The sequence below is a fragment of the Theropithecus gelada genome, chromosome 1, assembly GCF_003255815.1.
Source record: "Theropithecus gelada isolate Dixy chromosome 1, Tgel_1.0, whole genome shotgun sequence".
NCBI classification, from domain to species: domain Eukaryota; kingdom Metazoa; phylum Chordata; class Mammalia; order Primates; family Cercopithecidae; genus Theropithecus; species Theropithecus gelada.
Window position 1 is genome coordinate 93,075,603 of NC_037668.1, and position 11,106 is coordinate 93,086,708.

Here is an 11,106-nt window from a genome sequence, read left to right on the forward strand (position 1 = left end):
TATTTTCTTTATATACTCCAATGAAGATAACTTTGGAAGCCACTGCTTTAGAAAATGCTTTTCATTGGTGCAGCAGAGGTTTGGGGGGAAAGAGTTTATAGATGATTTTGAGGTTGTTTGGGCTGTAGGTACCTTTTTTTCCTTTTCTCTTTCTCTTTCTGTTTCTCTGTCTTCTTTTCTTTCTTTTATTCTTTTTTTTTTTTTGAGACAGGAGCTTACTATCTCACTCTGTCACCCAGGCTGGAGTGCAATAGTGTGATTGTAGCTCACTGCAGCCTTGAACTCCGTGGGCTCAAGTGATCCTCCCACCTCAGCTTCCCAAGTACCTGGTACTACAGGTGTGCATCACCAGTAACAGCTACTTTTTTAATTTTTATTTTTGGTAGAGATGCGTTCTCTCTACATTGCCCAGGCTGGCTTTGAATTCCTGACCTTAAGTGATCCCACTGCCTCGGCCTCCTAAAGTGTTGAGATTACAGGCGTGAGCAACTGTGCCTGGCCTTGCAGGCAACTTTTTTTTTTTTTTTTAATACTTTAAGTTCTAAGGTACATGTGCATAATGTGCAGGTTTGTTACATATGTATACTTGTGCCATGTTGGTGTGCTGCACCCATTGACTTGTCAGCACCCATCAACTTGTCATTTACATCAGGTATAACTCCCAATGCAATCCCTCCCCCTCCCCCCTCCCCTTGCAGGCAACTTTTTATTCCAGTTGTCATCTTGACATTTTAGTGAAGAGTGGGTTGTCCAGGGAAAGGCAGAACCTGACGGGCATTGAGAGGGGATTTTATGTGGATGACTCACAGGCAGTAAGGAAGGCTTTGGAGGGAGAGTTTACAAGCAATAGGTATCTGAAGCAGTAGTGTGGGTGGATTTTGTCACATTCAACTCAGTGAGCACTCAGAAATCAGATTGGCATTCACACAGACTTAGGGGTTTCAATGCAGTGCTGCACATTCATGTTTGAGCCACCAACTTTCTACAGTAAGGAAAGGAGTTCTTTGAATTGTAAGTGCTGCAGGGCCATGAATACCCATTTTTAAGTTGTCATCTTGATACTTCCAATTTGGAAGGGTAGAGATGGGCTGGTATTCTTATCTGAATGGATTTAGTTTCTCTTCTGGATATTCCATCTTTTATTATAATTTCAGCTCTTCATCCACCTGGTTCTTTTACCTAACTAGGATATAAAGACATTTTTAAAAAAGTGATATTAGATCCAGCAAGATTTTTGTCAGAGCAGATAAACTGGAGTGATTTATTTAGGAAAAAGTTACCACTATGCAGCCCCACCCAAGCCAAACCTGGAGTTACATTGAGGTCAGTCTCTGAAGAAAAGTGTAATTTGGGGTCATAAGACCTAACTCCTGAGGTCACCCAGAGCTTATACTTAAATCAGAAAAGGAAGAGATGCCCATGAGCCCACATTTTAATTTTGTTATTTCCACACATTTAGAAAAGTAGGAAGAATAAGTTTTGCAGTATCCCAATAGATTTAAAAATTCTAGTTCCCTTTAAAATCTTTTAAATAGACTTAAACAATTTAAAATTTTTTTCCAGCTTTATCACAGTATACTTGACAAATAAGTGTATATATTTAAGGTGTACAACGTGATGCTTTGATACATGCAGTGTAACATGATTACCACAGTCAGGTTTAATAATTAACATATCCATCACCTCATACAGGTATGATTTCTTATGTGTGTGGCAAGAATCCTTAAAATCAGCTCTCAGCACATTTCAAGTATACAATACAGTATTTATGATAGTCACCATGTTATTAATCAGATTGCCTACTTTGGTTAAAGTGCAGAGTCAGGTGAAGGTCTGGGTGGAGGATCATACTTTAATTGATTTAGACTCTAAAATAAATGTATATAGTTAGTTTTGCTAACCTAAGAACCTACTCATAAACGGCTAGTGTTCAAAGGATGTAAGATATGATATTTCCCTTCACTTTTTTTTTTTTTTTTTTGAGACGGAGTCTCGCTCTGTAGCCCAGGCTAGAGTGCAGTGGCCGGATCTCAGCTCACTGCAAGCTCCGCCTCCCGGGTTCACGCCATTCTCCGGCCTCAGCCTCCCGAGTAGCTGGGACTACAGGCGCCCGCCACCTCGCCCGGCTAGTTTTTTTTTTGTATTTCTTAGTAGAGACGGGGTATCACCGTGTTAGCCAGGATGTTCTCGATCTCCTGACCTCGTGATCCACCCGTCTCGGCCTCCCAAAGTGCTGGGATTACAGGCTTGAGCCACCGCGCCCGGCCTCCCTTCACTTCTTTAACAGAAAGTGGAAATGAAGGTGATGTAACTTGCTGAGGTCACACAGATACTTAAGAACAGAGAAAGGACTAGAGCCAGGACTGGTTTAGTGATTTTTAGTTTAGCGCATTTAAAATTTTTATCATGTGATTCCTTAATCTTTGAGTCTTCCAAATGCAGAAGCTAGGTTATAGAATAGCATATTTTATTTTAATATTACATTTATGGAGGTAGACGTTCTTGGTTAAAGCTCTTTTTTAAAAAATAATTTCAACTTTTAGATTCAGAAGATACATGTGCAGGTTTGTGGCATGGGTTTATTATGTGGTGCTAAGGTTTGGGATGCAAATTATCCCATCACCCAGATAGTGTAAAGCTCCTTTTAGAATGGTATATGCAAATTTAATTCTGTCGCTGAAAATGTTTCAAGAACTAATTGGAATTGGGCAATATCTTGCGCATTTGACTTGTATTGTTTTTGGCATTTAGGTTTTCCTAGGACATTAGGACAAGCCGAAGCCCTGGACAAAATCTGTGAAGTGGATCTAGTGATCAGTTTGAACATTCCATTTGAAACACTTAAAGATCGTCTCAGCCGCCGTTGGATTCACCCTCCTAGCGGAAGGGTATATAACCTGGACTTCAATCCACCTCATGTACATGTAAGAATATACAAAGTGCTTTCACAACCCGACAAGAGAAAGACAAACAATTTCCATTGAAAAGTGGAGAAAAGGATATGAGTAGACCATTCAAAAAAGAATAAATCTACGTGACTAAAAAACATTTTTTGAATGTTCAAATGTAGTAGTCAGGGAAGGGACATTTAAGTATTTAAATAGGATATCTCTTTGGATCCATTAGACTCGCAAAATCAAAATATAAAAATTTTAATTTTATATTTATTACTGATAAATAGAGGTATATAATGTATATAATTATATTTATTTAAAAAATAAAACAAAGTCTATTGCTGGTGGGATCTGGGGAAAATAGTACTCTCATTTTTGTTAGCTAAAGTATTTGTAGCCTCTTTTTAAAGCAACATAGCAATGTATATTATGAATTTTAAGTAAATATTTAATTCAGGCTACTTTTAGGAGAATAGCTGTGGAAATGGAAGCATTAGTAGATTAGGTCATGTATACACTGATGTTTGTTTCAATGTTGCTGTAGTGGCCAAAAAACAAAACCAAAAAAAATCTCAAAAAAGCAAATGAATGTTCATCTATAGGGAAATGGTTAAATGAATTGGAGAATATTTATACCATCTTGGAATATAATATAGTCAGTAAAAAGAATGAATTAGCACTACTTAAAACTTAATACACCTTATTTTTAGATAAGCTTTAGGTTTACATAAAAATTAAATGGAAAATCCCCTCCCTCACTCACGCTTCTCCATTATTAGCATTTTGCATTAGTGTGGTACATTTGTTACAGTTAATAAACTAATAATAGAAAAGTTATTAACTAAAATTCATAGTTTGCATTGGCGTTCTCATTTTCTCTTTTATAGTCTGGATTTTGACAAATGCACAATGACATGACATTTGTCCATCATTACTGTCTTATACAGAATCGCTTCATGGTCTTATAATATTTCCTGTGCCCTACCTATTAATTCCTCCCTGATTTTCCCCAAACTTCTGAAAACTACAGATCTTTTTGCTGTCCTTATAATTTTGCCTTCTATAGAATGTCGTATCATTGGAATCATATAGTATGTCTGCTTGTCAGACTTGCTCCTTTCACTTAGTGATATGCACTTACACATTCTGTGTTTTTTGGAGGCTTGGTAGCTGATTTATTTTTGTAAGTGAATAATGTTCCATTGTATGGATGTACCACAGTTTATTCATTTTGAAGAACATCTTGGTTCCATGTCTTGGCATTTATGATTAAAGTTGCTCCAAATATTCATGTGCACAGTTTTGTGCAAATGTAAGTTTTCACCTATTTTGAGTAAAAACCAAGGAGTGTAATTGCTGGATTGTAAGTATATATTTAGCTTTGTGAGAAACTGGCAAAAATTGTCTTCCAAACTGGTTATTTGATTTTGCATTTCCACCAGCAGTAAATGTTTCTATTTCTCCACATTGTCACCAGTATTTAGTGTAGTCAGTGTTTTAGATTTCAGCCATTCTACTAGGTAAGCATTATAGTTTTTTGACATGGAGAAATCTTCTAAAAGTTGTTTTCTCTTCTTTTTTGAGATGGAGTCTTGCTCCATCACCTAGGCTGGAGTGCAGTGGTGTGATCTCGGCTCATTGCAGCCTCTGCCTCCTGGGTTCAAGTGATTCTTCTGCCTCAGCCTCCTGAGTAGCTGGGATTACAGACATGTGCCACCATGCCTGGCTAGTTTTTGTATTTTTAGTAGAGACGGGGTTTCACCATGCTGACCAGACTGGTCTCGAACCCCTGACCTCAAGTGATCTACCTGCCTTGGCCTCCCAAAGTGCTGAGATAACAGGTATGAGCCACCGCGCACGGCCCCGAAAGTATCTTTCAATGAGAAGTACAAACAGCAGAATGATCCCATTTTTGTAAAACAGTGACTACACCTCTTTATATGTGTATCTGTTGGTGTGTTGAGTGTGTGATCTCTAGCTTTATAAGATCAGGGAGAAAGTCACGAGGGCTGTATCCTGGGCTGGAACTGGATGAGGGAAAGGAATCATAGTTGATGTGCAGAGTGGGCAGGTGGTTAAGTGACTAGGGAAGGCTAAAGGAATAAAAAGATTACCCTTAAAAGGTTCAAAGTATAACATTGATACAGTTAGCTCAAATTAGACATGTGTAAAGGTATATGTATACAGATATTTTAACAAATTTACTTAAATAATTATTGTTCTTTTTGATTAAGACTTTTTGGTTTATCTTTATGATAAAGACTATTTATCTGATAAAGACAGATTGAGTTGTCTTTACAATAGTGAACTCCAGTTTTGGGTGGTAGGTACTATTACTTGTTATCATTCAATGTGGAATGCATGGCATTGTGTCTTATTAGGTTAATCTTTATGGAAACATTATTACACTTGAATATAGATGGAGTCAGTAATTACTATAGAAAATTACTTCAAGGGGCTAAGAATGGCTTCCCAACTCCTGGGTGCCATTGTGTCAGTAAAGTCCCAATGAGACTTTTTCACTTGAGTTAAGCACTCCTTTTGAAGTCTTTTAAAAATGTAAAAGTGGGCCAAGCCTATTGGCCTGGGGTGGTCAAGGCTGTAGTGAGCTGTGATTGTGCCACTGCACTTCAGCCTGGGCGACAGAGTAATACCTGGCCTCCCTCCCACCTCCAAAAAAGGTAAAAGTTCTGTAGTTATTTTATTAGATCCCTTCCTGATATCTGTCTCAAGAAGCTATGATGGGGGAAAAATGGGTGGGAGTAAAAAAGGAGTTCTGACAATACAGATGGGAACACTGAAGTCCAACACAGATGCTTTACATTTTGGCTTTGTCCAGACCTGCTGATGCAGAGATTCTCATAAAATTTGAAAAGCCTTACCACTGAGTTGCTTTTCAAAGCCTGGGTTTCTCTCTAAGAACATCTGCAATTACCATGCTGCTTTTGAAGACCTTAGTGAAAGTGCTAACCTAGATCAACTCTACCAGCTGTGGTGAAGTGGCTATGTTGTCTGGGGTATATACCCTGGGGTTCGTCATCTGGCGCCAGGAAAATTTAGGACACGGACACGAAGAGTTTAGGAGCGGAGGTTTACAATAGGCAGAAGAGAAGAGAAAGAGAAACGGCTGTCTCTCTGGAGAAGAGTGCGCTCCAAGTGGAAAAGACCAGCTGGTGGTGGATGCCCTGGATTTTATAGTCCAGGGTGAGGAGATGGTGTCTGATTTACATAGGGCTTACAGATTGGTTGGATCAGGCACGACGTTTACATAGTGCTCAGGGAAGGCTGGTGGCCCCACCCTAATCTTATTATGCAAATGAACTCTCCCTGGCCTGCCGACTTTTGTCTGCTTCTTACTGTACACAGGCTGACAAAGAGAAGGGAAGATGGAGCCGCCATCTTGAACACGTCTGGTCCGTTGTTGCTGCCAGCATTCTCCCGTGCAAGCTCCCAGCTTGCTTGTCTATGTCTGCAGCTCGACTTTACAGGCTGCTCTTTGTTAGAAAATGATTTGGGTTGCTTTTCATTAAAGAGAAAAGCCTTACTGAGGACTTCCATCCCCTTACTAGCTGCCTAAGTGATTTCTTCTTAACTCCTATGTCAGTGGTGGCCGGCTTCCCTGGGAAGGAGGGGCGCCGTTGCTCTAGCATCATTCTGCTTTCTGGAAACAGGGTTGTATTTGCTGATGCTTTGAAATTCTGGAAATGACTTTCTGAGCCTTGTGACTGTAAGTAAAATAAAGAACGTGGCAGTAGAGGTAATATACAGCCTTCTCCCATCCCCATCTCTCCTGTCATGTTGGGTTAACAACCATGGAATACACATGTGATAATTACATGGCTCACTCATAAATCATAAGAATAAGTCATATACCCGAGGCCCTGAGCTGTAATGGAATTTTAGTGCATTTCAAATTTATAGCCAGTTCCTGATTATCAGGTTGAGTTGCCTGTGCCTCTCGGTTCTGTTCTGGCCTACCTTCTGACAGATTTATTTCTTGTGACTATCTCCCCTGGTGAGTAATAGTCATGGACATGGGAGGCAAAATTCAAAACGTGTCCATTCTGCAATTTGTAAGGAGCTATGATTCCTGGGGAGATTAAAACAAATTGAAAATCAAGGTTTTTTTTTTTTTAATTATAAATTTTCCATTCTCAGAATGTTTGTCCCTGATTGTCATGGGTAATTTAATAATTCCTATTTTAATACACCTTTAAATATGTCATTTAAAAAAATATTCTAATTCATGCCTTCTATTTCTCTTTTCCTTAATTTTTGTGGTTGAGTTTCACTAAAATAAATGTCATTTTTTATTATTAAAAAATTTTTTTTTGAGACAGAGTCTCGCTCTGTCACCCAGGCTGGAGTGCAGTGACATGATTTCACTGCAGCCTCTGCCTCCTGGGTTCAAACGATTCTCCTGCCTCAGACTCTTGAGTAGCTAGGATTACAGGCACCCACCACCACGCCTGGCTAATTGTATTTTTAGTAGAGATGGGGTTTTGCCTTGTTGGCCAGACTGGTCTTGAACTCCTGACCTTAAGTGATCCGCCCACCTTGGCCTCCCAAAGTGCTGAGATTATAGGCATGAGCCACTGTGCCCCACCCAACTGATAAATGTTGTCACATATGATGAGAGTGGGGAGTTCTTGCCTTTTTTCCCAAATTTATAGTGTGTTCAATATTTAACCCTATGTATGATGTCAGCTATAACTTTATTATAATGTGCTTCATGAGATTTTTTTGGGGAGAATAGAAGGCTAGCAAAATAATTAGACAAACACACTGCAGAAAATCATATACATTTTCAAATCAAATACATAGGACCAGCCAGGTGCAATGGCTCATGCCTGTAATCCCAGCACTTTGGGAGGCCGAGGCAGGTGGATCACCTCAGGTCAGGAGTTCAAGACCAGCCTGACCAACGTGGTGAAACCCCGTCTCTACTAAAAATACAAAGATTAACTGGGCATGGTGGCAGGCGCCTGTAATCCCACCTACTTGGGAGGCTGAGGCAGGAGAATCACTTGAACCCAGGAGGCAGAGGTTGCAGTGAGCTGAGATAGAGCCATTGCACTCCAGCCTGGACAACAGAGTGAGACTCCATCTCAAAAAAAAAAATTAAATAAATAAATAAATAAATAAATAAAATAAAACCTGTATTAATCAGAACTAGCAGTTAAGGTATATTTTTTGTTTATTTTACATTGAGAAAGCAGCAACACATAAGAAAAGCTAAAGTGTTTAACAAATCAACACCAGCTTCCCTTTTGAGTAATATAATTTAGGTGAGGACACAGTCACTTCAGTTTTTTTTTTTCCTTCTGTACGTTCCTACAGCGTATGTTATTATTTGATCTAGTAAAATAACCTGAATAAGGAAAATTTCATAGAAGCGCCAGGATAGAATTGGAAAGCTGGCAGAGATGGTACTGAACTGTATTCTCCTAGATTAGTATTTTTCCTAAGTAAACCAAGTTGGTTTTTTGAGATTTTGTTTTCTGCATTAAGAACTCAGGCTTTATTTTAGAAGACAAGGTAGTTTTAGGGATATTTAGAGAACCAAGATGACATTGTCTAAAGGTTTGTTGTTGGGGGAGGTTGCATGGAATTTTAGGCCGAATTGAAAGTAGCATTTATCAACAGCACTGGAACATGTTCGAAAAGATCTGAACTGTTAATAAAGATTTAATGTCAGCTCCCAGGAAATAAGGTTAACATACTGTTAAGTGTGCTATTTCTTTTTCTGCTACTTTTACAATTAACACTGTCACCAAGGCCTAATTCTTCATGTGGTAGGAGTCAAAGGTGAATACACGGTTTTGCACAGAAAAGTTTTTACCTATGAAATGGCCCAACTGTTGTCTATATTAATTGTTTTCTTTGGTATTTGTAGGGTATTGATGACGTCACTGGTGAGCCATTAGTCCAGCAGGAGGATGATAAACCTGAAGCAGTTGCTGCCAGGCTAAGACAGTACAAAGACGTGGCAAAGCCAGTCATTGAATTATACAAGTGAGTGTGCTTCGATATTTTCATGACAAAGGACAGACTGGAAAGGTGTGGAGCCTACAGGGAAGAACACTGGGCTGAGGCAGAGTAGTGTTTCTTTAAGACAGATAAACACTAACAACCCAAAACCTTCCCAGAAGTCAGATGAAATGCTGGAGCTGTACATGAAAGATAAGTTTCCGTACTTTTATCCTGAAACTGTTAGAACATAAGGACCCCAAACCTGATCATCTCTATCTGTTCTGGATGTAAAACAACATTGAGATTTATTTTCATTTTCTTAAAATTTTAAGTGACTAAGATAGTGGTCCCACATATGTTGATACTCCCACATACAAATATCTGGTTCGGATAGAAGATTAGAAGAGACTTTTGGTGTGTCCCTTCTTGAAGTGTCTGCAGGGAGTTTAACAAAGAAAGGCTACAACCATAAAGCAGAGATTAAAAATTCAAATGGCTACAGGGGCTAGGGCAGGTATTGGAAATGAGTCTCAAACATGGTGAGGGATGTGTCAAGCTAGGCAGCTGAATGACAGTTGAACTGGACGGGGTGGCTGCTCCAGCCAGTTAGCATTCTAGGGCACACAGGCCAATGATTCCCGTTTTTCAGGAAGAGCAGAAGTCTGGCTTTCTGTGTGTGTGTTTTGGGGGAAATCTCAGTTTTCATATTGGCAACATATTTACATTTTTTAAATAACATGCAAGTCAAACAAATCTCTATGCTGAGTGCATTCAAAACAGCAGTTTATACTCTCTGTTACAATCACTTTCTGGCCTTGTAGTCCCCAGGAAATTTAGCAAACCTTTAGATGAGAGTTTTATGATCATATTATTATGATACAGCAATCATGTATGTGTTCCATGATTCATTAAGTAATAAGGGTTTTAGTATACCAAAGCTTTTCAGTGGTTTGCTTTTGAAAATTGTATATTGAGGCACATTTGGAATGGTGCCTATAATGCTATTCTTTGATATGTTTTAAAGGGGAGAAAAGAGGTGGCATCATGACAAGCATACCAGAATTGCAAAAGCTATGACCTTATTTAGGTACACCCAGTGGAAGTGTTGATACCTTTGAAAGGGGCTGGTTTAGCACTTAGTGTGATATATGATATAGACCATAAGATCATGCTTGTTTTATATCTAGGATCTTCTGCACTAATATGTGGAGAAGAAACCAAAAAAGCCATTGTATGTTGGACTTTGTTTTTCAGGAGCCGAGGAGTGCTCCACCAATTTTCCGGGACGGAGACGAACAAAATCTGGCCCTACGTTTACACACTTTTCTCGAACAAGATCACACCTATTCAGTCCAAAGAAGCATATTGACCCTGCCCAATGGAAGAACCAGGAAGATGTGGTCATTCATTCAATTGTGTGTGTAGTATTGGTGCTGTGTCCAAATTAGAAGCTAGCTGAGGTAGCTTGCAGCATCTTTTCTAGTTGAAATGGTGAACTGATAGGAAAACAAATGAGTAGAAAGAGTTCACAAGAGGCCCTCCTCTGCCTTTGAAAAGGAAGGTCACCTACACCTGTTTAAGGTGTCTCTGCACGTGTCTCAAGCCCTTCACAAGAAAGCAAGTACAGTGTGGATTTCAAGTGGTGTGTAACTTCAGCTCCAGCTGGTTTTTGACAGCTGTTGCTGTGGTATTCTTTTTTACACATGATGGTGATAGTTTCTGGTTCTCCCCATCCCCACAAAGGCTGTTGAACTACAGCACCAGGAAGCCTGAGAATGACAGCCCAGACTTCGTCCCAGGCTTTCTGGTGTGTGCCCCCCTGGTAACGGTGAAATTGAAGCTGCTTCCTCACAGTGGTTGTTTCTCTGGTCTTGAGTGACTGTGTCCACAGTTCATTTTCTTCCGGTGGAAATAACTCCTTTTCTGTATCCGCACTCCATGGAGTCTCTCCTTTTCAGACATCCTGGGATGAAAGAATTTGGCTTTTTTTTTTTTTTTTTTTTTTTTAACATCTTAGGCCGTTAAACAAAACTGATAGTTATTACTCTTATCCCTCTCAAATTATTCTAAGAACTGAGAGTGATGGGGTTGTACTGAATTTCTGTATGCACCGGGAACTGAGCTATGAAGAGGATCTTATTAAACTGCTGGTCTGACTCATGGATTGACACTGTTCCTTTCTTTTATTGTGAAAAAAAAAAAAAAACCCTAAAAGTCTTGGGAACCCCCTTAAAGTCTT

The 11,106-nt window shown here is 39.4% G+C and overlaps 1 protein-coding gene across 1 annotated transcript in view; it reads left to right on the forward strand.

Moving 5' to 3' along the window:
- The window catches only part of AK4 (adenylate kinase 4), an 81,014-nt gene extending 70,169 nt beyond the window's left edge, over window positions 1–10,845 (forward strand). The window contains exons 4-6 of the mRNA XM_025396043.1: window positions 2,752–2,924; window positions 8,791–8,909; window positions 10,122–10,845. Of these exons, the coding sequence (XP_025251828.1) occupies window positions 2,752–2,924; window positions 8,791–8,909; window positions 10,122–10,236 (407 nt within the window). The 3' untranslated portion in view covers window positions 10,237–10,845. The remainder of the gene's footprint in view (window positions 1–2,751; window positions 2,925–8,790; window positions 8,910–10,121) is intronic.
- The last annotated feature ends 261 nt before the right edge of the window (window positions 10,846–11,106 follow it).